This window comes from Sinocyclocheilus grahami, unplaced genomic scaffold (genome assembly GCF_001515645.1).
Source record: "Sinocyclocheilus grahami isolate Dianchi unplaced genomic scaffold, SAMN03320097.WGS_v1.1 scaffold280.1, whole genome shotgun sequence".
In the NCBI taxonomy this organism is placed as follows: domain Eukaryota; kingdom Metazoa; phylum Chordata; class Actinopteri; order Cypriniformes; family Cyprinidae; genus Sinocyclocheilus; species Sinocyclocheilus grahami.
Window position 1 is genome coordinate 1,802,798 of NW_015505459.1, and position 25,812 is coordinate 1,828,609.

Genomic DNA, 25,812 nt, shown 5'->3' on the forward strand with positions numbered 1-25,812 from the left:
CTGGTGTGGTTACACGTGGTCTGCGGTTGTGAGGCCGGTTGGATGTACTGCCAAATTCTCTGAAAGTCATTTGGAGACGGTTTATGGTAGAGAAATGAACATTCAATTCACGGGCAACACTGGTGGACATTCCTGCAGTCAGCATGCCAATTGCACGCTCCCTCAAAATTTGCGACATCTGTGGCATTGTGCTGTGTGATAAAACTGCACATTTTAGAGTGGCCTTTTATTGTGGCCAGCCTAAGGCAATAATGTGCAATAATCATGCTGTCTAATCAGCATCTTGATATGCCACACCTGTGAGGTGGATGGATTATCTCGGCAAAGGAGAAGTGCTCACTAACACATATTCAGACAGATTTGTGAACAATATTTGAGAGAAATAGGCCTTTTGTGTACATAGAAAAAGTCTTAGATCTTTGAGTTCAGCTCATGAAAAATGAGGGCAAAAACAAAAGTGTTGCGTTTATAATTTTGTTCAGTGTAGTTTCCTTTGGGATAGTTGTGTTTAATTCTTGCGGTTTGGAATTGTGATCCTTAGTCCTACTTTAATATTATTCATCATATGTTGAAAAAACCAGACTGATCCTAGATCTGTTTCATGTTAATTTTACACAATTATGCTTAAAACCTTTGATTGACATGTAATGTAGACAGCACTGTCATGAGTGATGCACTGGTGTGTGTTTGTATAATGTGTGTATGTTACATAGAACAGTCAAATCTGGACCTTTATTATTAATGAAAGCTTTTAGTGCATCATTTTAAAAACTCAATTCAATTTCAGTATACTCACTTCAGAAGGGTAAATGTTCAGAAGAGTTTGAATGAATTTAAGGTCCACTCAGAAATATTTGTTTCCCTTATTCTGCAGTTGAAGTTCTCACTTCTTAGTGCCAGTGTAGAAATGTTTGCCAACATCCATGATTAAATTGATTTGAAAGTTCAAAGGTTTGTGTTGTTTTAAAGATGTCTCTTATGCTCATCAAGGCTGCAATTATTTGATCAAAAATATAGAATAAAGTAGTAATAATATGATAATTTAAAACAGCTGTTTTCTATTTGAATATATATATTCAAATATAATTTATTTCTGTGATGCAAAGCTGAATTTTCAATATCATTACTCCATTCTTCAGTGTCACATGATCCTTCAGAAATCATTCTAATATGCTGATTTGCTGCTAAAGAAACCTTTATTAGTATTAATATCAGTGTTGGGGAAAGTTACTTTTAAAAGTAATGCATTACAATATTGCGTTACTCCATGAAAAAGTAACTAATTACGGTACTTAGTTACTTTTTATGGAAAGTAATGCGTTACGTTACTTTTGCGTTACTTTTTACATCTGGGCAGGGTTTGCTTGTTTGTTTTTAAAATAAAAAAGTTATATTTTTGGCAAATATAAAAGCCTTTTCACACCAAAATTGAAATGAATAAGCCTCAGGCTGAAGGGAAAGTACATTTACATCCGTACAGTAGAATGCAGAAGAAGACATTTTATTGATATTATTTTATTACGTGAACTGTTGAGCTAATCGGATACATTTATACGTTTTTAGTATTATAAAAGTGGTTCAACAATAATATGTTTAGTTCTAATTCTAAATATTTGAATTTCTATATTCACCAATATTTCCACATGCACAAACGTGTCCTCTTCTTAACCCAGTGAGATTATGGGTAAATAATAACGTATTGACTGTCATCTTCCTTCTGCCCCTTTCTGTTTCACCGATTCGCCTCAGTGTTTCACCATATCCGTTCCCTTTCCCTGTATTTATAGCACACTGATCATTTAAAAATAGACGTTTGCATTGTTCCTTTAAGACGCAAGGTTATTGCATGAAGTCTCCATGTGCTGTATACGACCAGCTCTGCAGTTTAGTTGCCCTGCACGGCCTGGAAGTGCCACTAGAGGGCAGTGGCTGCAGTGAGGCTGAGTGCACGGATTCATCATTTCACTATTCTACATAGTAACAGACCTACAGATCTGTATAAGCCCCAAAGCTCAGTGGGGTTGTCTTTGAACGGCTTATAGCCAGGCCTACACTGGAACTGCGCCCGCAGCACTCTACAGAAACATCAGCAGAATTAAAATGCCCACCGTTCCCAAACTTTTACACATCCTTTGACCTTGTTTATCAAATATTTTGAGTAATCTGATTGTGCTTTCAGCTATCGGTAAGAACGTATTTAACTCATTGGAACATGGAAAAAATTGCACAGATTTCCTTCCAAAATCAGTTCAGAATAAAGAAAATTGCAACACGATAAACAAAAGAGACACTGTTTTATACCTTGCATTACATTTCCCTTGCTCTCTTTCTTATGTGTCTTAATACACCCCTCCTTGCCTTTCCTCCTCATTACAATACTGACATAGTTTTTCAAACATGAGCTTGTGAGACCCTACAGAAGCATCGTGCAATACACTCTTGTGGTCTATTTAAACGGTTTGTGCAAACTGAGTTTATTCTGACAACAAACTATAGTGATGTTAAAATGAATTGCACAATATAAATGATTGTTGTTCGATTTAAGAAACGTAGACTTGTATATTGTATTGGTAATTTCGTGACACCGCCTCATGTAGGGCATGCTGGGAGGTTTGCATGTGTGAACAACATCCAGGCTCTTTCTCTCTCTCCCTTCACCTCTAGCATCTCTACGGAGTGTCATTGTGGATAGCGCTCGCACCGTGCTGATCTGATCAAGAGCACCGGGAATTCTGGGTCAGTGTTCCATTGTGATGAGGTGTGTGTGTGTGTGGGCCGGTCCCTCAGAGAATGGGTATGGTGTTATATACACAAGAGAGACAGATATCAGAATTTCCATGCTCAGATGGGCAGTATCAAAACGCACAGCACTTTGGACTTTCTCTCTGTCTGTCCATGTGGAATATTATATAATGTCATCTGCTTTCTGGTAGCAAGTCATTTATATGCAGGCAAAGACAGTCAATCTGAACCTAATGCGTGAATCTGTAATCCACTGTAAGTTTTTGTTGGATAAAAGCATCTGCTAAATGCATGAATGTAAACGTTTAGTAAAGATCTCTTTCCTACTTCTTTGGAGATACATAAAGTTCTTGACATTACAGATTCTTCAGATATGTGCATTAGTTTGCTAACAATATCACTGTTGTTATATAATGCCTTCTAGTCATTACAAGAGAACGGATGTATTGTTCACATAAATCACATTTCACACTGTTTAGCTTCACAATTAATAATCAATACAAGACAATTCATTTTCAATTAATTTACTAAACACTTTACTTGTCTTAAATGTCCTGATAATCTGAATTCAATTAATTATGAATTAAATCTATAAATAAATCCATTTCATCTCCTCTGAGGCCAAAGTAAAAGCATTAACATAAAAATGTATTTTTAATTAATCTTCAGCTCCATTTATTCCACATTAAAAGTAACAAAAGCTAATATAATGTCATTTAATTAATTAATTTAATGCCCTATTAAAAAGCAGACATGATGAGTGTATATTTGTGTGCATTTTATTTTAAAAAATGCTGTCAATACACTGATTTACAATTATATAGTCTAAATAATAAGTATATATTAGTGCTGTCTAATGATTAATCGCGATTAATAGCATCCAAAATAAAAGTTTTTGTTTACATAATATATGTGTGTGTACTGTGAATATTTATTATGCATATATAAATACACACATGTATATATGTAAGAAAAATATGTTATATTTATACATTTAAAATATTGATATATAATATCAATTTTATTAATATGAATATATACATGGAAATATTTTCAAAATATATACTGCATGTGTGTGTATTTATATACAGTATATACATAGTAAATATACACAGTATACACACATATTATGTAAACAAAAACTTTTATTTTGGATGCGATTAATCTGTTTTTTATTATTTTATTCTCTTATAAAAATCTTTTTTTCACTCTATAGAAATCTTGAAAAGGCTAAACGTTCTTGACATTACTCTGTAGGCTAAAAGTTGATAGATTACAGGTTCTTCATATGACAGCATTGTGTCTGGGTTCTTTAACATTGATGGTATTCTAACACTCAAGAAACATGAATTAAGTTGAATTAAGTTCTTCGCGTAATATTAAAGGTTCGCCAGATCCTTAAAGCACCAGTAGATGTTTTTCTGACGAGCTCGAGCACAAAAAGTTCTTGGTGGAACTTGAAGGTTCTCCTTAAGGGCTGGAACCTTTATTTCCGAGAGTGTGTGCACACCTAGCATGAACTGAACCCCGCTCGCTGTAGAGCTCCTGACATCAGAACACACTCCGCCACCAGCATGGAAGGCTCCGCATCAGCGCTGGCGTACCGAGCTCCACTAAATGTCAAATCAAGCAGCAATTTCACGCGCGTCTGACGTCAACGAGGGCGAAGGAAAATAAACTTCGCGCATACTTCGGGAGAAACCATTTTCGCCAACGCCGTTTTTTCCTCCTTCCGCGTAGAGAGGAGGAGAGCCTGCTGATATAGGCATGCTCAGCTGAAGGGTCCTGCAGCCTCTGACGCTGGGCGCAGGCGAACTGCGACGGCCGCGCCAAACGAGCTCCAGGTAAGACATATGCATTTGAAATGACATCCGAGCGCGTCGCGCCTTTTAACGACCGAATATACACATATGCAACCGGCCCGTGCATGCATGTATTTTTTCTTTTTCAATTAACAAGCAGTATAACGCGGGCGCGTGCGCGCATGTGTTTTCCACCTTATGCAAAAGATAAACACACACTCCAGCAAAAGACGCATCTTGCTAATGGTGCGGAGAGCTGAAAAAAAAATGCATCCCGCACCTTGCGTTTGCCGGTGCGAGTCTAGGCCATTTATATGTTTATGTTGCTATGAGAGGATATGTACAAATTGAAACGGGATTATGACAGCGTATTTTCCCCACTCAGTTTGGGCAATGTGATTCCTGTACCTGCGGCGCCGCGTATGCATGCGTTTTTGTGGCGTTTTTGACTTTTAGAATCGTTCCTGAGCGGCCTGTTTGATGTATACTGTGGCACACACTGCAGTACGGCTTTGCCAGCATAGCACGTTTGTGCTGCTGATGCTGCTGCTGGTGCTGATGCTGTAGGTCATATTACGCGCTTGTGCGCCGCGTTGATGCTCATCAGGAGCTGCGTGTGTTTGTGGCGCAGTGGAGATGTTCAGCGAAATGAAATAAGTGAGAGGTGGAAATTGCATTTGAGTTGGGCTTCTTGCTCTAATATTAACATCCTCTCCCATAGGGTAGGGAATGCTTGGTGCGTTTGGGTGTTACTCTGCTTTATCCATTCCACCCCACCTCTCTCTCTCTCTCTCTCTCTCTCTCTCTCTCTCTGCTCTCGCTCTCTCTCTGCTCCAAGTTCTTAATTAATTCTGGTACACACATGATACTAATTGAACCGTCTCTATTCGGTTCCTATTAAATGCTGTATTCTGTAAAAAGTGACGGAGGAGTGATTTTATCACCTGCTCATGTGCTGATAGAAGCTATACCTGTGTTCCTTACACTACAGCATCGAGCCGGCCTGCTCCTTAGAGACAGTGTATTCGACCACATGATCGTTTTATTGCTCTTTTTACAGCTTTGAGATTTCTGCATTTTTCAGGATTTTATCCTTGAGTGAGATTAAGGTAAACACATTTGGCTTGTTGACCATGATGGAGGGCTCAAGACCCAACTCAAGCTCTAAATAGATATTCTGGACTTCTTAATTAATGAATGCTTTAATAGAAGTGAGTAGAAACAGAAGTGGAGGTGGATGACGGTAGAAAGAGAGTTAGATGAACATGCACCTCCTGAACTTTCATTCAAAAGTCCTTTGGTTTATGTTTTTTTTTTTCTAAAATTAGATGGAGAGTATTGCTCGAGATATGAGTTTAGAATTAGAAATGAATAGCATAGCTCAAATAATTAAGTCCTGGAAGAATTTGATGAGAAATATTTGAGAACGTTGCACTTTGAGAAACTCTAAAGGAGACACATGTGAGATTAGATCTTTTTACTTAGGAGAAAAATCTGGGTTATTAAAAGCACAATTCTCTTTAAAATGTGTATTCTGTCATCATTTACTCTCGTTCAAACTCCCATGACATTCTTTCTGCTGTGGTACACAAAGCAGATGTTAGACATAATGATAGTTTTAGTCACCATTCACTTACATTGCATTTTTTTGCTTACAGTGAAAGTGAATGGTGACTGAGATTGTCATTCGGCTTAACTGCTTTGCTTTGCGTTTTATGTAAGAAAGAAAGTCATCCAGGTTAAAAACAGCATGGTGACAGGATTTTTAATTTGGAGGTGAACTGTCCCTTTAAGCATAAATCTTAAATTTGCTCTCTTTTTAATCTAGGAGAAACACTTGAGATATTAAAACATTTAATTGTGATTTGTCTTTACTGAAGTGTGTGTATAGTGAAGTTTGTGTGTATTATCTGACACATATCTAGGCTGCTGTTGCCATGATGATAGGCATGTGAAGTCCATATTTATGTTTTGAATATATATATATATATATATATATATTTTAGTATTTAAGACGTAATGCAGATCTACAGAAAAAAAAACATAATAATTAATGAAAAAGTCATTAAAATTCTGCCGTTTTAGTGATACTTTGTTATATTATCTTTTAAAGTTTTTTTTAATGACCAATGTTAAATGGAGGTTAAATTATAAGACAAAAATAATTTATTTACATGGTAATGTTTTTTTTTTGCATTTATAATGTAATGCAGATCTACAAAAGAAAATACATAACAACAATTATATTAGCATTTTGCTGAATACGCATTTCTGGTGATATTTTGTCATATTGCCTTTCAGCTTTCAAAGTTTTTTAATGATCAGTGTTAAATGAAGGATAAATTGTAAGACAAAAAAGAAACATGTGTTTGCATTTATGATGCAATGCACATACATATACATACACGTACTAGCGAGCAGATATATTAGTATGATACAGAAGATTTGAAAATGACAAGATTAGATAAATGATGTCAGATCAGTGTTTTGTGAAGTCCCCCTCTGGGATACAGTCAATGGTTGTAATTATGAACCTCCATTCCAGTGGTGATGCTGTGACACTCTCATATTCAATCAACATGAGGCAGCAACACCCCTTTTTCTACCCAGCAACACCGATGTGCTATCTTTGACAGCAGCTGTCATGGTCAAATCACACTTTGACTATTGCCGTCTCTCTTCCCTGATCCCTACGACTGAATAGGGAGCACTATTGCTGGTGTGATACGATCAGCCTGCGATGGTACCTGCATTTGCACTGGTATTGTTGAGAATGCAGTGTTGTCGGGAGGAGGCTAGTTTAACTGTGCCACAGGCAGTTAAAGAGCGAGAGCTGTGTATCAAACAGCATTGTTGGGTTTTTCACTCTTTATTTCGTTTTTACTCAGAATTCTGCTGTAGGTTACAGCTGATTCAGACTCAGAGGAACGCGATTGGCTGCTCACAGTGATGATGTCACTCCTATACCACACCAATCAGAGTTACAGCTGGCAGGGGAAATGCAATATCCTCAACCTCACTGTAATTTCAACCCCATATTTCACAAATTTACGTTGGTTGCTAAAGCATGGGTGGTTTTAAGGGTTCTGCAATGCGATAACCGACCCACAGAGAGGTTTTCAGACTGCTAACGGAAACAAAACAAAACACACTGACAAAAGTATGCATATTTTATGCGTGTGGTTTATGGATTCATTAGACAGTGTAAAGTATACACCAGGTACGGGTTATGTCATGTGTCTAATTGCGCAGGAACGCTTGCACATGTTTCGCATAGAGGTCATCCGGAGGTCAGGTGTGTGTGTGTTGACAACAAAAAAGTGCAGAGACGGTAAGCAGGCTCCTGACTAGTTAGAGAATGATCTAGCCAAAGCCTCAAGCGTAGCTGGCGGTATTGCATGGCTCACTGTGAATTCAACCTGACTGAATGCCACTCATCAACGCATCAGTCTTAGCATTACTCAAGAAAACAAGATAGTGTTTTAGCAAACACAGACATGCACACAGAGCTGCTGCAGAGCACGAGTCAAGGTCATTGTCTCTCTTTTTCTTTTAACCTAGTTCAAGGTCAAGTTAAGGTCACTGCTGGGATCAAAGGTTACTGCTAGGATACATTCAGCACTGAGGAGTGGTTCATTTATTTTAAATCACCATGGAAACACACAGTTTTGCTCTATTGGCAATGCAGATAGAGTGCTTCTAGATGATTATTTATTTAAACATACATTCAACAATCAGTATATGCTGATTTGTAAGTAGGTATGTCTCTTGTGTAAATGTGACCTGTAATCTTTAATATTAAATATGCATGTGAGTGATTTTTGGAAGTTGTAAATAAAACAAAGATTTTTGGAGCACGCATGAAAAAAATCGTTAAAAACATCTTTCTACCTCAGAATTTCATGTTTATTTCAACAGCAAGTTTTTGCAATATTTTCATATACTGTATATATATGTATGTATGTATATGCAGACACACACACAGTTTATTTATTTTAAATGCATGCTCCCTGTGTCTTGGTATTGACACTTGTCTTGGTTCACGCTAAATGTTTCATGTTATTTTTTCAGAATACCTTTTTGAAAACATAATTTTTTTATAATTGCATTTGGTGTTGTTAGTGGTGCAGAATTTTTTTTACTTCAGTAGCAAAAACGGTGTTTGAGTTAGATTCATGTTTAGATAGAATGATACATTTTTTCACTTTGATTACTGACTGACTGTTTCAATTAATCAGTTCAAAATTTTGATTAAAAATTCAAGATTAATTTGCATTATCACTCAGAAAACACAGAAGTGTCTGTGTACCATTTGTCATATTTTAAAATATTGTCATATGTTGTATTCTTATATAAGTGTATATACAGTCAATCAAAATGATTAAAGATCATAATTCCCGTTCTTTCGGTGAGAAACAGCATGAAAAACGTGCCTTGATCATTTTGTTACTGTATTTTACTTATATTGAACATTTTAAATCTGCTTGGCAACAGTGAATCTGGTTCCTCTAATACTGAGATATATATGTTGAGAATCATAAAAAAAGCTGAAAAATATCACACAGGCCCAGATAATGGCTGTGCAATGGGTGCAGAGTATCACATTGACTTTAAGCTGCACTTCTGAGTTTGCACTTGAAGATTTTGTGCATTGGTTATATAATAACCTGACAGGGTGTGGCTGCATCAGATCTAAAGAATAAATACTGTATGTAGCTTTAAAGTTTCATGTGCTCAACCAAAAAGATGGTTAGGTCTCTGCAGAGCAGATGGTTATTGTTTTAGAGTGTAATGTTCTCTCTATCTCTCTGTCTCTCTTATTCTCCAGTGATGGCCTCTGCTGAGCAGCTGTGTCCCCGCCTGCTGCACCAGCACTGCCCATAGGCCACACACACACACTTACACACGCCTTTGGGCTCCCTTTCCAACTCTGTCCACACACACACACACACACACACACACACACATCATGTACAGTGTGGAGGACCTGCTGATCTCTCATGGATACAAACTGCCCAGGAGCGGCCCTGCCTCCTCCTCTTCCTCTGCGCCTTATGACAATCGAAACAACGAATGTCGCCGTGATAATGTAGAGAACCGGCCTGCTGGAGGTGGTGGTGGTGGTGGAACTCTGAATGGATTTGGGACAGCGGAGGGGGGCGCAGAAGCAGGTACGGGGATGTACAGGCCGGCGCCAGTGAAGGCTTACCCAGAGAACAACAACAACATTAATGAGGGCCATGAAAGAATTCAACGGAGATTGGAGGTTCCTATTGCTTTCCTTGGTGACCTGCAACCTCTGGGTGACTCTCTAGCTACAGACAGTGGGTAAGTGTGCACTGTCAAGTGTCCACAACAAACATTGTCGTCCACTGGTGTTGAAAATATTATCTTTATAGTTATCGTTCTTGATGTGAATGGCCCTTTGGATTTAATTTAATTCCAATTGGTTAAAGTGGATTTTGAAAAAATAAATAAATATAATTTAAAATCCACAATTAAATAATCGAATTTCTTGCCTTTAAAATGTTTGTATCACATCAATGTCTTATGCGATTCGAAACCAATAATTAAAAAAATTATTTTCACTGTTAAAATGGATTTGTAAACCATAAAGTTAGCCTAGTAGGCCTACATCATACTAGTGTGTTGCTAGCTTCATTTAGTGTGCAAGTAGACAGTTCAAATCCTCACTATACCTACGTTTTTGATGGTCAGCTAACATAACCACCAAAAGTTAAATTAAAAGAAATGGCAGGAAAGATAGATAAAAATGATTTAAATATATTACGTGCTAGTTCAAGTCAACAAATTGACTGGTGCTGCAGGTGTCAGAGCAGCTCGCTTATCAGCTAAAACAGTTTCTTAAATAAACTAGTCTATTTCCGGTGTTTTTGGTTGTATTTTGTATTAGAATCAGACACAGAAAATCGATGTACGTTTTGTGAGTGAATCACTCTTTTGAATTAGCAAACAATTTAGCAAAACCTCAGTGTGAATCGGTTTGTGATTCACTTTGAATCATTCGAAAAGTTCGCTCACACAATTAATTGTTTCATTTGTAGCAGTGACTGAAAACAGTAACACGTGAAAACTTTGGATTAAGTGGATATTTACCAATAGAAAGAAGATCTGAAAATGCCTCTTGTCGTTTGGGGGCTGTGAAGAAGGTCTTTAAGATCTACACGTGTTTATGAACGACTTGCAGTTAAAGACACTTTCCAAATAAGTGTATCAAAGCACTACACGCTCGGTGAAGCACAGAGAAACGCAAAGAAAAAGTATGACCAACAACTGCATTAAATAATCTGCATGAAATATCCCACAAGCCATTTCAAAAAGTAATGGTAATCATCACTGGTGAACACCGATTTTGGCTAACATGGTCAAGATATATGTAGCCTTATCAAGTTATCAGCAGATTTATTTTGAATTCACATGTGTTTCATCATTATTTTGGATGCAATGTTCTATCCATGATGATGACCCATAGTTTATAAGCTGTTTGTAACAAAAACAGTGGCCCCAAAAAGGGTCTGGGCACTTTCTCCATATTTAAAAAGTTATGAATATCATTGCATTAGGTAAAAAATTATCAAACCAAATGGTATTTGCTTGCAACGATGCTAGAGCCTTTCTCATAACTACTGTAACTTCACTTTTCTGAGCCATTTTTGCATTTTAACCAGTGCCCGCAGTGATGTTTTGTTAATGTTCAATCAGTTCCCTTCAAGTTCACACCAGTGTAATTCATCACATTAACTACACCTTGTTTTGAGCCCTGGAATCTGTGTGGGTGTCATGCCATGTGTGCTGCTTTTGAATGTGCATGAGGTTAGTTTTAATGGAAAAATCAAATGTTAAACACAACCTTTTCTCTAGCACACCTTGAACTGTTAATCGGAGTCTTAGACTGTCCTAATACAAACCAATTAAAATAGACTTCATCCATATTTCATGCCTAATACATTCCACTGTGATTTTATCACAAAAATTTAGACACTCTGTCAACATTGATGTACTGTAACCTGAAAGGAATCGGCCATGTGTATGTAATCACATCTATAGCTTGCCCTGAAGTGCATTTTGAGTGTGCGTAAAGTGACAGTAAATTAACTTTATGCAAAACACAAACCTTTTTTTAGTAACAAAAGTGTTTTAATTGTCATTACGCTAAACAGACTAAATTTCTTTCTTATTTTGCCTGGTTATTCTGTAATTCTTTTGCTTGTTTTGTTTTTTAAATGTAAAAGTTTTTAAAATGTTTTTCTTTAATGCCACAGTTACAGACCTATGCTATGTATCGCAATTTTTTTTCTATTTTTTTTTAGATATTAAATGTAACATTTTAAATGTTATAATTTAAATCAGTGTTTCTCAACCCTGGTCCTGGGCGCCCCCCCAGCACTGCACATTTTGTGTGTCTCCCTAATCAAACACACCTGATTCAACTCATTAGCTTATTAAAAGAAACTCCACGACCAAAAATGGGTTTTGTATGTTTGACACAGATAAGGGAGACATACAAAATGTGCAGTGTTAGGGGGCGCTCAGGACCAGGGTTGAGAAACACTGATTTAAATGCCCTGCTACATATCACAAAAGATCTTTGTGAATGTGTAGATTCAGCTAGAACTATAATTGTTATGTGAACATGTCAGTAATTATAAGGATTGAACTCACACAAACCATTTCATATTACACATAGCATGAACCCATATGGTGTTAGAGCCACACTTGTTTCCTTGAATATATGAATATAATGTTATTCATTTCTGTGACCTAATCTGTTTGCAACGTTTAAAGTTGATTTCTGATTGCAGTTTAAAAAAAATTCTACCTTCATAAATGATCTATATTTGTTGCTAGGTTCTATGATGCTCCCAGCCTGACGTTCTCTGAACATGCAGATGAGCGAGATATTGCATTCTGGAGAAGGAGGGGACAGGACTTCAGTGCTCTATTGGACTATGCTGATCCCAGGGAACTCAGAGTGTCTGGAGGATTATGGCGAGGTCCAGTACTAGCTCTTGAGGAGCTGAGGGCTGAGAGGCCACTGGCACGCTGGGAGGAAGGCCCATGGATACGGGAACCTATAGACTCAGGCCCAGAGACGTTACATGTGACTGGAGAGCGAAAATGCCAGAGCCTGGGAACAGAGGAGTGGCACCCTGCAGTGGGCTTGGGCCGGCAGCTGTCAGATGGCGAGGCTGAACATTGGTCTCAGGAGCAGCAACACCGTCTGCGACCAGCCAAGTCCCAGTCGCTCCCTCGAGTCCTTTCCCCAGAAGATCCCCACTATGGAGAACTGCCTCAAACCGGTGCCCCAAATCACCCCCCTACACAAAGAAGCAGCAGCTCTGCTCCATATGGTCGATACCACAGTGAATGGCCAGCAGGGGAAAGGTGGAGTGGTCAGATACAAAGTCATGCTCCCTCTGCAGTTGTACCAAAGCCACGGTTCAGCCGCCCCGTCAAGCCCCCGTCTTATGAGACTCACCAGCAAAACAGGGGGAGCTGGGAAACATTGTCCTCTGAACCCGTGTCCAAACCCAGAGACCGCTCAGTGTACTTCTCTCAGAATTTTGAACCACTCAGAGACCGGTCTGGTTGTTATTCTCAGAGTGCAGAGCCTCTAAGAGATCGGTCCATTTGCTTTTCACAGAGTGCAGAACCAATTCGAGACCGCATACTAAGCCACTCTCAAAGTGCTGAACCACTAAGAGACCGATTTGTCAGTCATTCACAGAGTGCGGAACTGCTGCGTGATCGTTTTTTCAGCCACTCGCATAGTGCCGACCTCTTACGAGACCGATCCCTTTGTTACTCTCAGAGCTCAGAACTGCTCCGAGACCGGTCCATTTGTTACTCCCAAAGTGCAGAGCTCCTGAGACCAGAATCATATAGGACAGATCTATTTTACCATGAACTGACTGGTATGGAGCCCCCTGGTTACATCCCACCCCCCTCCTACAGGAGATTCCTGCCACCCAGGAGTGGACAGAACTACCGAGCAGATTCTGCTCTTGTCCGATGGAAACGGGAGCCTGTGAGTGCAGAGATGGGCCAGTGGTTTTCCAGGACTTCAGGATTGTCATGGTCTGAACGGCGTGAAGACAGGAGCATGGCAGTGGTTCCAAGAAGGCCTGTGCATCCAGGGCCTGTTGTGCCTAGCCGTCCAGGACTTGTGCAGTATGTCCCATTTGAAGACCCACGTATCAGGCACGTCTCAGGGGGGCCCTGTGGAAACTCGCTCACAGACGCGGACAAGATCCGACACGTCAACAAAGAGCTTCCCTGCGCTGCAACTTTAGGACAATCCACACATGATAGTGCCTTTCTTCCGAGTCTTAGCATGGACACTAACAAACCGGCTCTCACTGAACAGGAGAATACTAACCGCTGGCACAAGGGGATGAATAAAGGCAGTGAAACTGCAGCACCTGACCAGAGCTGTGTCAAGTACCCACCAGCCTTTCAGCTCAGACCCCTACAACCAATAATTAAAACAGACAGAAGTACAGACCAACAGACTAGAGTAGACAGAATCACTGACCAAGTCAAGGTTGAGAGAGTAACAGAGCCGGTCAAAGTTGAGAGAGGTGCTGAACAGACAAAAACAGACCAAGTCAAAGTAACAGAGCAAGTGAAACTAGATCGAGTTACCGACCTAATAAAATTAGATAAGCCTACAGAACAAGTAAAGCCAGACAGGTTTACAGACAAACAAGTAAAGGTGGAAAGATTAACTGACCAGATACAAGTAGACAGAATCCCAGATCAAGTCAAGGCCGACAGGTATACAGACAAACAAATTAAGCCTGAAGTCAAGGCAGAGAAATTCCCCGAAAAGCCCATAAAAGCAGATAGAATTTCAGACAAGCAAAGTAAAGCTGAACGACTCTTAGAGAAGCACTTGAAGATTGATAGAATTTTAGAAAAACAGCTTAAAGCAGATAAAATGTTAGAAAGACAAGAAAAATTTACAGACAAGTTGATTAAGGGTGACAAGCAGGCAAAAGGAGATAGCAGTACAGACCAGATAAAATCTGAGAAGATCAACGACAAGTCTGGAAAGGCTGACAAATCCATGGATAAAGGTTCTTCAGAGAGTGTTTCAACTGTAAAGACAGAACCAGTCCAGGAACCCGAGAAAAAGAGTGTGAAAAAGAAACTCAGTGAGACCATCTTCTGCCTTGTGTCTGTGCAACTTTCGCAGTCCAGTGCAAAATCTCGAGATCAAAACAACAACGAAGAGAAAGAATCAGACTCTCCACCAATTCCTCCTCCTCCTCCACCAAGTTCATCCAGTGAAAACAGCAACACCCTCGGCTCCCTGCCAAACCAAAGCCTCAAAAGCACATCCACCACCTCCACTGACTTAGAGCTACAAGCACTCACGCTTGGCAGTGGGTCCAGTAGCATCGCCACAAGGAGAGCGCATCGGAGAAGGAACTCACGCTCTAGGATCATTAAGCCAAATCCACATGATGAGCTCCGACGGTATTCTGGGGCTTGGCCAGGGGACCAGTACCGTGATCAGGAGACCCAGACGAGCCCTGAGCCCACAAAGAGCAATGCAAATCCAGGCCCCACCAATACAGAAGCACAAGATGCTCCTGCTGCCCTAGAAGTAACAGCTCCTGCTGAGACTACATCGGTGGCTCCAGGGGCCATTGGGGCTTCGTCGGCTCCACCGGCTCCATCGGTTCCATCAGTTCCACCGATTCCAGCAGCTACACCGGCTTCAGGAGCTCCTGACCCCAGCACCCCTTACGGGTATCCCATGAAGGGCCAGAAAAGCCTAAAACCATCCAGCAACAGTGCTTTTTCACGGACAGGTACCTTCTCCAAGAGCACAGGTTCTCACAGACCTCCATTACATCCCCCGCCACACCCTCCACCCCCACCTCCGAACCAACCTCCATCTCAACCTCCTCCTCCCCCACCAACACAGCCCCCGGCTCAGTCCCCACCATCAGATCCGACTGAGGAGGCAAAGTCAGCCACAGGGCCAAACCCTGAGGGATTTGGCCAGTTCTTGCTGAAGCCAGTAAGCCGACGACCGTGGGACGCTATTGAGGATCTTGAGACCATCAATACGGAGGCGCAAGACCAAGCAGGTAAACGCCCCAGCGTGGACCAGTGCATTGAGGATCTTAATGAGGCCTACAAAGATATCCTGGAGCTCAGCACTGCCAGCAATAACCTTCCAAACCACTCCTCTATGCTAATCCCTGACCGCATCAAATCCAGGTTATCTTCAGATCCACTTGGAATTCCTGCAACCGCTCTTCGGCCAAGCTTGGTGCCTGGAAGTGACCCAGAATACCGGGAGGTGAAGAGTGCCTTTTCCCGACCATCAGCTGGGAAGAGTGTGAGCTTCAGCAAACAGCTGAGAGAGGAGATTTGTCCTGCTCCTCCCCCACCAGAACCAGGTTTCAGAGATTACAAAACAGTCATGTCCCAGATAACCCAACGCAAAGCCTGCAGATCAGTGAAGCTGGATATCCCAGCCCCCAAAGAGACCCAAAGAGATGACGATTTGACTGCACAAACCTCCTCCACCTCTTCCATGGCAGCCGAGGCGCCATGGGCAGACAGACAGCCCATGCAAGATGCCTCCACTCTAACCAGCCCCCCAGACTATGAGCACATCTGTCAAACTCTCCAAATGGCCCGTGAATCTGGGGCCGTTAGCCGAGCTTCTATCAAATCCAAACCAGGAAGTGCCATGAGCATCGAAACCCCACAGCATGTGCCCATACCTGGTAGGCCACCCGTAGATTCTGAGCAGCCATGTTGTTCTTCAGCATTAGAAGGGAGACAGGAGCCAATGTCATTATTCAGGGAGGAAAGGAGCTCAGGCTTTAGGAGGGTAACAAGCCACACTAACAGGTTCCTTAGTAACAGGGGTGTGCTCTGTAGCCTTGCAACTGGAAAGCCTGTTGGTGACAAAGCAGGTTTAGAGGCTAACCCAGAGGTTCCTGCTGACTGGCAGATGCAGCTTTCATTAGCTGAAAAGCATATTGCTACTCTGATCACAGGAGAGGGTTCAGAGGAGAACCTTGATGAGTCAAACAAGGTTAAAGGTGATAAAGACATTCCTGGCAGTGAGTCAGTTGAGAATGAAGTGAGCAACATTTTAGCCACTGAAATGAAAGACGATTCTGCCAATGCTGAGCAGAAACCTTCTGAAATAAAAGAGACAGAAACAGAGCAAACAGAGACACCTGAAAGCCAACAACCTGAAGTGACAGAGAAAGTGAAGGAAGAGGAAACTTCTAGGGAAAAGATGGAAACAGAGCAAGAGAAATGCGAGCAGAAAGACCCTGTTACTGAAGGAACAGAGCAAAATAGTGATATAACCTCTGAGGAAAAGAAAGAACCAAATGTGATCTTGAGGGCAAATAAAGCTGCAATTTGGACTCAGTCAGGTTTAGATTCAGAGCTACGTCCTGAATTTCCACCAGATCACCTTCCCCTTTCTGTACTTCCTTACCCTAATCGTAGATCATCTTTAGGGTTGGATTGGGAGAGGGGTGGGTGGGAAGGGGAAAGTTTGGGTCAAGGTGGATTCTGGTCCAGAGAGAGGCGGTCCCTTGATGCTGAGAGATGGGGTATTGGTGGAGAGACATGGGGTTTAGACAACGATAGACAGGAAGGAGGTGGTGAAAAACGGGGTCTGGGGGGTTGGCGTGGGTGTGGGATTGATGGGCAAGGCACAGATGATTCAGACTGGGAATTAGAAAAAAATACCCAAGACACTGGCAACAAAGAGGCAGATTCAGACACAAAACAGAAAACACTTGAGCCTGAGCAGGGTATTGGTGAAGACCATAGCAGTCCAGTCTCTAGCACTGATAAAGTGGAAAAAGATCAAACTCAAGCTGTTGCTAGCCAAGACCTTGATAATGGTCGGAGTCAAGGTCCAGGTGAAGGTCAGGTTTCAAGTGTAGATAGACGGAGCCGTGGACTTTCCCAAAGAATAGAGGCTCTTTTTACAGCCCCACCTGGGCATGGCTCAGAGGAGAGACTTGCCCGCATGAGGGAGGTGGACACTGTCTCACGAATGAGACGCCTTAGCCTCCGTAGCTCAGACTCTTGGGATGGACTGCACGGGGTGGGAAGGTGGGGAGAATATGGATGGGAGGAAGAATGCCCCATTCCTGGCCCACAGGATTCTTCAAACATCACAAAGGTAGAGGATAAAGAGGGCAGCGCCCACCCTGCAGTCACCAGTGAACCTAAAGAAACAAAAGACGACCAGGCAACCCTAAAAGGTGAGAAACTGTTATAGCAGCTTTTGTATTTACTGTGGGTAGCATTTGATAGCAGAATTTGACTCCGAATTTAAGCCTATCAGTCATCGATCATTGATTGTTACTATAATTTTTCACAAAGAACAATTTGCTGTAATTTGAACACAGCATAGTGTTGTGATCTTATTTGAATTTGTGGTTAATTCTTTTTAGCTTATTTAGGTTACATGCATGCACTAATGTACACAGTGATGCTATTGTTACATTTTCAGCTGTTTACGTGATGTATTTCTCCTCTTTTGACATTTTCAGAGTCACAGGAGCCCGGCCAGGTGGAGAGGTCGTAGCTGAACCCTAGAGGTCAGAGGTCATCCAACTAAGGGCCAGCCTCCAGCACTGTGACCTGGCTGTCTGCTAAATGCCTTCATCCTCATATGCTATCGAAACATCCTCAGACATTGACACACATATACACACATATATACAAAACATTAGACACAAACACTCTGAGCGATGCATCTCTCTCTAAAACACACATCTGTGCATAAACACACACAAACTGATACACAAACACTCAAAGTCATTGTCATGTATGCAGACACGTGCATTCAGAACACATTTAAACACCTCACCACACTGAGACATCTGAAATGGCCTTCTACTCCGACAAGAGCATTGTGTATCAACTCCACTCCACGCCCACTCAGTTCCAGCTCTGCTGGCTTTCTAAGTGTTGCTGTTCCACTGCCAGAAGGAGGTTCCCAACAATGTCCCACCCCCTTCATATGTTACAGTTCTCATCATTCCCCATGTTCCTTAATTTCTTGCCCGTGTCATAGTTCTTTGCCCTGCAATTTCCTTAAAAGTTGGTTTATTAGACTTTATCTGGTACGTTATTCAGCAAAACATTTAAAATGTTGTTGTGTGACCAAGAAACTAAAAAAAACAACAACTTTACTGTCTTTAAAAAAAAATGTACTGTTTAAAAAGTAATATAGAACAATCGATGAAGTTTAAAACCAGCTACAATCTCTTATACTGTCCTGCCCTTTGCAAACAACCTATCATCCTCACAACTTTGTCTTTCCTCAAACCATTTCCTTCCTCACATCTTTGCATGTTCCTTCCCTTAATCAAGACCTCAGTCTTTTCACTAACCCTTCATTACACTAACCTTGTGTGCATCTCATTAATTTCTCCTTCGTCTAGACAGTGTTATCTCTGCGCACCAATGTTTTGCTAATAACTGGCAATATAGCTATTTGTGCAAGTCCTCGTCACTCTTACAATATCATCCCACTGGTATTTATTAAGAACGTTGTGTCTCTATATTCAAGGTCTTGTGCTACACTTCTTAATTAGTATGACCACAATTGATTTACACCTTAACCACTCTTTATTTATTGAGTTAATAGAGTCTCCCAACTCACTGATATCATCCCACACTCGCATACACTTTTAAAAATAAAGGTTCTTTATTGATATCAGTGGTTCCATGAAGAACCTTTACCATCCATGATTCTTTACCTACCTTTATAGTGAAAAAAGTTTTTTTTAGATTTTTTAAATGTTCTTCACACTAAGAAATAATGGTTCTTTTAAAGGGGTCATGAATAGGGTTGGGTACCGAAATCCGGTGCCATACTTATGTAACCGGTACTAAAACTGAATCAGAACGCAGATTTCGGTGCCTCATTTCGGTGCCATTTAAATGCTTGAGCGATCGATTTAAATGTATGTTCTCTGGTTCTCCTAAGCGGACCTAAGGATCACCGGCACCGCACGAGAAAAATAATTTCCAGACTGAGAAAATTCATGAACGCAAGTCGGAAAGCTCTAATAATACAAATCTAACACATTAACGCGAGTGTCCATGTTGTTTTCACATTCCAACTTAAAAGCACAACTCGGGAAATGAGAGCATCCGAGGAGCGCGTGAATGCAGCAACAATTACACTTGCTCTGACTGCAGCAGGTAGTCTACCGTTAGCTAGCTAAGCTAAACACACTTAAATTACAAATGCCTAAAGCTAAACTTCCCTTGTAATGACTTGCAATGAGAAGCTTTTCTAAACCAGTTGTCCAACAAAAGAGAACACTATAAAGTTTTAACTCCAAAACGGCTTCCTTTTGTGATCTGATGTGGCTTCTTGTCACAGAATGAGGCAGAAAATATGTTCTATACTGTAAAAAGCATATGGTAAAAAGGCTATGTCGATTAGCAATGCATTATAAATATACTTAATTATGATGAAAATACCAGAGATGGCTTGAATGACACAGATAAACTATACATTGTCACAGTCGAGTGTTTATTGTCTTTGTTTTATCATTCAAAACGTTTATATTTTCTGTTTACGCCGTTACAACGATAGCAATGCCTGTCCATATTAGCAAAGAGTAGTATAAGTTCTTCTTTGATATTAGGGATTTCCTGACTTCTATTACTTCTGTGATGCACATGTGGAGTTTCTGCGTGAAGGGCGCCCTCTGGCGTCCAGTATGAATGAAACAGACGAATGTGTGTATAGCGCTCAATAATAGCCAATCCATCCTATTTTGGGTAATTTTATTTTATTTTAATTTTTTTAAGTATCGGTTTAGGCACCGGTACCGTTTTAAAAGTATCGATTTGGCACCGGTATCAGAAAAAACCCAAACGATACCCAACCCTAGTCATGAACTGCCTTTGTTTTTTATTTTGTACTGTTTACTGAGGTCCATTTATAATGTTATCAAGATTTCATCAAAAAACATAATTTAGAAGTAATGGGCTATTTTCTGTCCTGTTTTTAACCCCCCTCATCGGAACGCTCCTTTGAATTGTTCAGTCGGATTGTAGACTTGGAAGTAAACGCCCACTGCAATGTTTGACAGCCTACGTTCTTCACAAATGGACGCTGCAGTGATTTAGATAAAAAATGTATAAATACTCATATCAAACCATCTGCTTAACAGACAAAGCAATCGTGACCATGTAACAAAAAAAGTTAATCACACTTGTGACATTACTGTCGGATCAAATATAGTCGGCCCAGCATCATCTTTCAGTTTCAATCTTTCTGAAAATCCCGCGTCAAACTGTGCCTTGTTTGTAAACAAATCCGTGATAAAACGAAATGAACAGACTGACGCGGTCTGGAGCTTCATTAAAAATAAAGTTCATCCACTCTTTCCCAATGTTGGGATCAGAAGGAAGGCAATGAAAAATACACTTTTCCCTTGGCACTGCACAGCGTCTTATCTTTGGAGCCGTCTTTATTGTTTTGTTTCTGTGTAGATCTGCGCGTTTGCCTATCTCGTAAACACTACATGCGCAAGACGGTGGGCGGGGCTAAACAGGCAGCAATGTAGAAGCAGGTGTTGATCTTCTTCTTTGGAGGTGGTGTTTAGCCACGCTATTACATCATAGAGTTGTACATTCCACAAACTGTCGTTTTGGCAGACTGGCTTCAATATAAGCTGTTTTAAGACTAACGAGAATGTTTTGAGTTCTCAAACTTGCAGGATGTTTTTATAGTACAATGACCTCTTAAATGTCAAAAGATCAAGGGAACTTTGGTTTCTCAGTTCATGACCCCTCTAAGAACTGGTAACAGAAAGGTTCTTTGGAGAACCAAAAATGTTTCTTTTATGGCATCGCTACGAAACCCCCCTTTCTGAACCTTTATTTATAAGAGTGTATATTTGTGTCCTAGCATTCTTGCTGAAACGCACTGCTTTAATTCTGCACTTTAAGCTAACTACATCATAATACCATGTCCTAACCAGGTGTGTTTACAGTGTAATTTCAAGTTGATCATTCTTCATATTTCACCCCAAAATAAAAAAAATAGATATTTTGCATTAAGAAAATGAAGCTGATTTTTCTCAGTTACCCAATGTAGATGGAAATATGTAAAAAATATTATATATGATATTAATAAAGGCTTCATTTTCTTTATGCAATATATAGAGAGAGATAATCCTTTTGTTTCTATCACATCTTACCTGGTTGGAACACCCTTACCTGGATGTTCAAGCACATGCACAACCCATCAGAGTCACCCCCTAAAACCTCTCAAATCCATCAGTCCATCATGAAACCAGTCCACGGGGGCAGCCTCTACCCCATCCTCCCCAGTGAGTCTCGGTCCCGCCAGCCTTTCCTCCGTTGACATCATGGAACTCTCTTGTCATTTGTTGGAACATGTGGTCCGCTTGTGGAGTTCACCCTTCTGTCCAACGTGGTTCTGTTTGAGTAGACATGAATGTTTTGTAAACGCTTTTTATATTGTTTTTTGACTTTACCAAAACCAGTATGGCAGTTTTACGAGAACTCTTCTATTTATTTTTATTTTTTTCATGTTTGTGTGTCACCTGAGCTGTTCTGCTCCAAATCAGGAGTTCCACGCGAGGTGGTAGAAGACACTCAATGGCTCTGAACTGTTTTCATTTTCAGACGAATCGATCAAAGAAACCGTATCGCTCTTGGCTCGAACCCATAGTGCCCTATTTACCAGAACTTTTCAGCACACTGTAACGTACGTCCCTGAGTGTGGAGAGCTTTGTACAGTATCGATTAAAACCCGTGGTGTAATGCAGGTTAAACGGAGACCTGGGTTGGATGAGCGTTTCAGTATTTGATGTATCAACTTAAAAAGCACCTTGTTAACATATTTTTATCGTGATTGGATTCAAAGAGAATTTTTAACTATCGAGTGGCCTTTTTGAAACACACCAGTAACGATAAGCCTAAGGAGTTACTTTGAAACACCACCAAAATTTTGATATCTCAAGTGTCGAAATGTGCATCATGTTTTGAATGTTTGTCTGATGTATCAAATACCTTAAATTATGTTGTGTGACCCAGGTTTCGCGCAGGTGCGACTTTGAATTAGGGAACTATTTTCAGGCGATGTAGACTTTAAAAAAACAGGGTCCAAACGCGAACACAAAGAAACATGTTAGCTACTACTGTAATGTTGCGTGTCTATACCCTAAACCTAAACCCCAGGTAACTTCGGGAAGCAATAAATGCTCACGAGCGTTTCGATGAACAAGCTAAATGTGTACAGATAATTTTAACGGTTAAACGTAGATGGTTGCAAAGTAGAGGACAGCTCTAGATATGTAATGATTTGGATTAGCTTAGGTGAAAGATACTCTATGGTAATGTGTGATATGTATGGAACAATTTTAGGAAAAATGAAACTTCTAAGATACCATATGCTATGGAATGGAGAGATATACTTTCTGACATGCATCAAAGCTTGAGCAATATCGTCCAACACAGAAGCTCATTGGCTGTAGAAAATCTGGGAAGCGGGATGTACTTGTGTTAAAGAGTCATCTATCCAAACGTCACTCACAGAAAAGCGTTTAAAAATTGTGTGCAAGTGTGTGAATGAGCGTGTGCACGCGTGCATGTGTGTGTTCGCTTTCTTTTTCCCTGTCATAGTGGCATCCATGTGATAAAAAAAAAAAAAAAGGAAGGCATTTCACTGAATACTTATTTTTGTTATCATTGAAATTGCTAACCAGTCTGCATAATGTATAAAATAAAAGTATATTTTAAATATTTTAAAAGATATTTTGTATTTAACCATAATAATTAATTTCTTCGCTCTTGGATCAAGTTGGCAGTATTATGTTGCTGTATAGAATGATAAGAAAATTCTATAATTTTCTTAGTGCTTAAAGAAAACAAAAAAATCAAGAAGAAAATGATGGGCAAATTTAAGTGAGAGACCTGCAGCGTGGCCCGTTTTGGCTTCACGAAGTTTAGGGACTCTCTTTGTGAACATTGGACATGAATTACAGGATTTTGCTGCAGGGAAGCGAAAAAGGCCCACGGTTGATATCTGATGCTTTGTATAGTTGTAATGTTCATTCAATTTACATAAACATCAGATAACACATTTAGTGGATCTTCGAGTTCATTCACAGCTGCCTAGAATCTTGTTACAGCAAAGTGCGTACAACGAGGAAATTGCAACATTAAAAGTGACTTTGTTTGATCTTGATTCCCTTCAAAGCTAAATGTGGCCTTATTTTATTTGAGCATTTGTACGTCTTCCATTCAGAATCATGTACTGTTATCATCATGAGCTCGTACCAACGGTTTTCTGAAGAAACTAAAAAATAAATCAATACATAAACAGTCTTTAGATCACACGCAGCCAAATATTCTTTCTTTCTTTGCAAGTATGATAAGCTAATGTTTGGATCGAAAGTGAGATGTGTAGCACACTGACAGGATCCGTTCCCAATTTCACTGAAAAAGGCCATAACTGTTACATGATTTCAAGCTGTTTTCATGAACTATGTAGCATTTTTGCCATTGTAGCATTCAGAGTAAGTTCAATGTGAAAAAGCCACTGAATCGTACTGTTTTTATTTTCGTTTGTAACGAGAGTCGTAATGGTAACACTGTCTGTATTTGAAAACACAAGCTGTTGCATTTTCATGCCAAGAGTGTCATCGGTTACATTTTTAATGCTTATTTTGTATCATTGGACATTTCTGGATATCACGGTTTGCATTTGCATACATAATTTTTTGGTTCCATGTTTGTAAATGTTTTAGGCATTTGAAATGTAAATATGTGACATAAGGATAAAAAAAATCAAATTTAATAAACATTTTCTACAATTTAATTGCTGTGATTATATATCTGAATAAGATCTGCGTATCTATGTTTGGAGTAGGTTAACATTCTTTATTGAAGTTCATAGCTTGCTCATGTTGAATAAGGCAAAAAAAAGTATGCAATTAATATATTTGAATTTAAAACGTTTAAATAATGTAATTTACTTTCTAGTATTGCTCTACTCAAATGTATCATACATTTTGTTTATTTTTTGCAATATCATGGGTTGAAGTTTCATTTAATTGTGACATTTTAAATTAAAAAGATAATAGTTTTACCTTTTAATTTGCACATTTTGAGAAGCAGAGGAATGGTGTGCTGATATATTTAAAAACCCTTAGACAATAACTATAAATGGCCAATAACTACTGAATGTCGAGTGAGAAATATTTCACAAAAAATGATATTTTATTCAATGGTTTAAAGAGAACTTATGATGTTTAACATAACATTAAACACAGCAAACAATCAAAAAAATAGATTTTTCTGTCAAGTGGGTTTGCAAAACGTCAAAATTGGTTTGAGGCATGTCAAGGGGTATTAAATATTTGGACAATTCAGTATTACATCAAAATTAAACCAAGGCATTATTGTTTTGACAGAAAGATAGCAGAAAATAATTTTTTTTAAGCAATGCATTTCACAAAAAGTAGTTCATTGGGTTTCAAATCATAGGACGATATCTTATAAGAAGTATTTTGACACTTTGTGGTTATAGTAAAAGTGCAATATATAAATATAGTCTATAAATGCAGTGTGTTCATGTCCATATGTGACTGAAACGAGAAACAAAAATTGAGATGGATGCATTGACAGTTTTTGGACTTTGTCAAGTGATTCTTTTAGCTATTTAGAGGTTGAATTGGAAATACAGGTTTCCATTCTCTTTAAAGATGAGGGTGGCCAGTAAATTATATATAATATCACTCAATTTAATAATAGACAAGTTGAAATTAACTTTTTACAAAATGATTCTAGGTATTGATTATGTGTCGAGGAGACAGTCGAACTATTAGAACAAAAGCCATTTATAGGCTACCATATTACATATTTCTTATACAAAGATCCTTACGATTATAGCTTATACACAAATGCTGTGTAAGTATGTTGCTGTTTAAATTCAAACAAAGACATCCCTGTATTTCTGCTTGTAAATGCCTTTGTTTTATAATCTTTTAAGCTCATTAAGAAAACAGCCATATTGCTTGTGGACATATATTATGTGTTTGGCAGCTAATGCATTGGTCTGGTGTGTTCATGTGATCAAATGAGCAGTGCAGGTGAGTTCTTTGGTGCTAAAGGTAAAGCCCATGAATGATTGCAGTTTGTGGTCTGTCTCAGTGTGTTTACATTCGTCCATAGAGGCAATAATCAG

At 39.6% G+C, this 25,812-nt stretch overlaps 1 protein-coding gene across 1 annotated transcript; it reads left to right on the forward strand.

The window, feature by feature from the left end:
- Positions 1 to 4,416: 4,416 nt before the first annotated feature.
- On the forward strand, positions 4,417 to 18,763 carry LOC107600232 (uncharacterized). Its single transcript, XM_016292080.1, has 4 exons — positions 4,417 to 4,586; positions 9,373 to 9,872; positions 12,414 to 17,827; positions 18,119 to 18,763. Exons 2-4 carry the CDS (start codon positions 9,514 to 9,516, stop codon positions 18,151 to 18,153), a joined length of 5,808 nt encoding a protein of 1,935 aa, XP_016147566.1. The 5' UTR covers positions 4,417 to 4,586; positions 9,373 to 9,513; the 3' UTR covers positions 18,154 to 18,763.
- Positions 18,764 to 25,812: the final 7,049 nt, after the last annotated feature.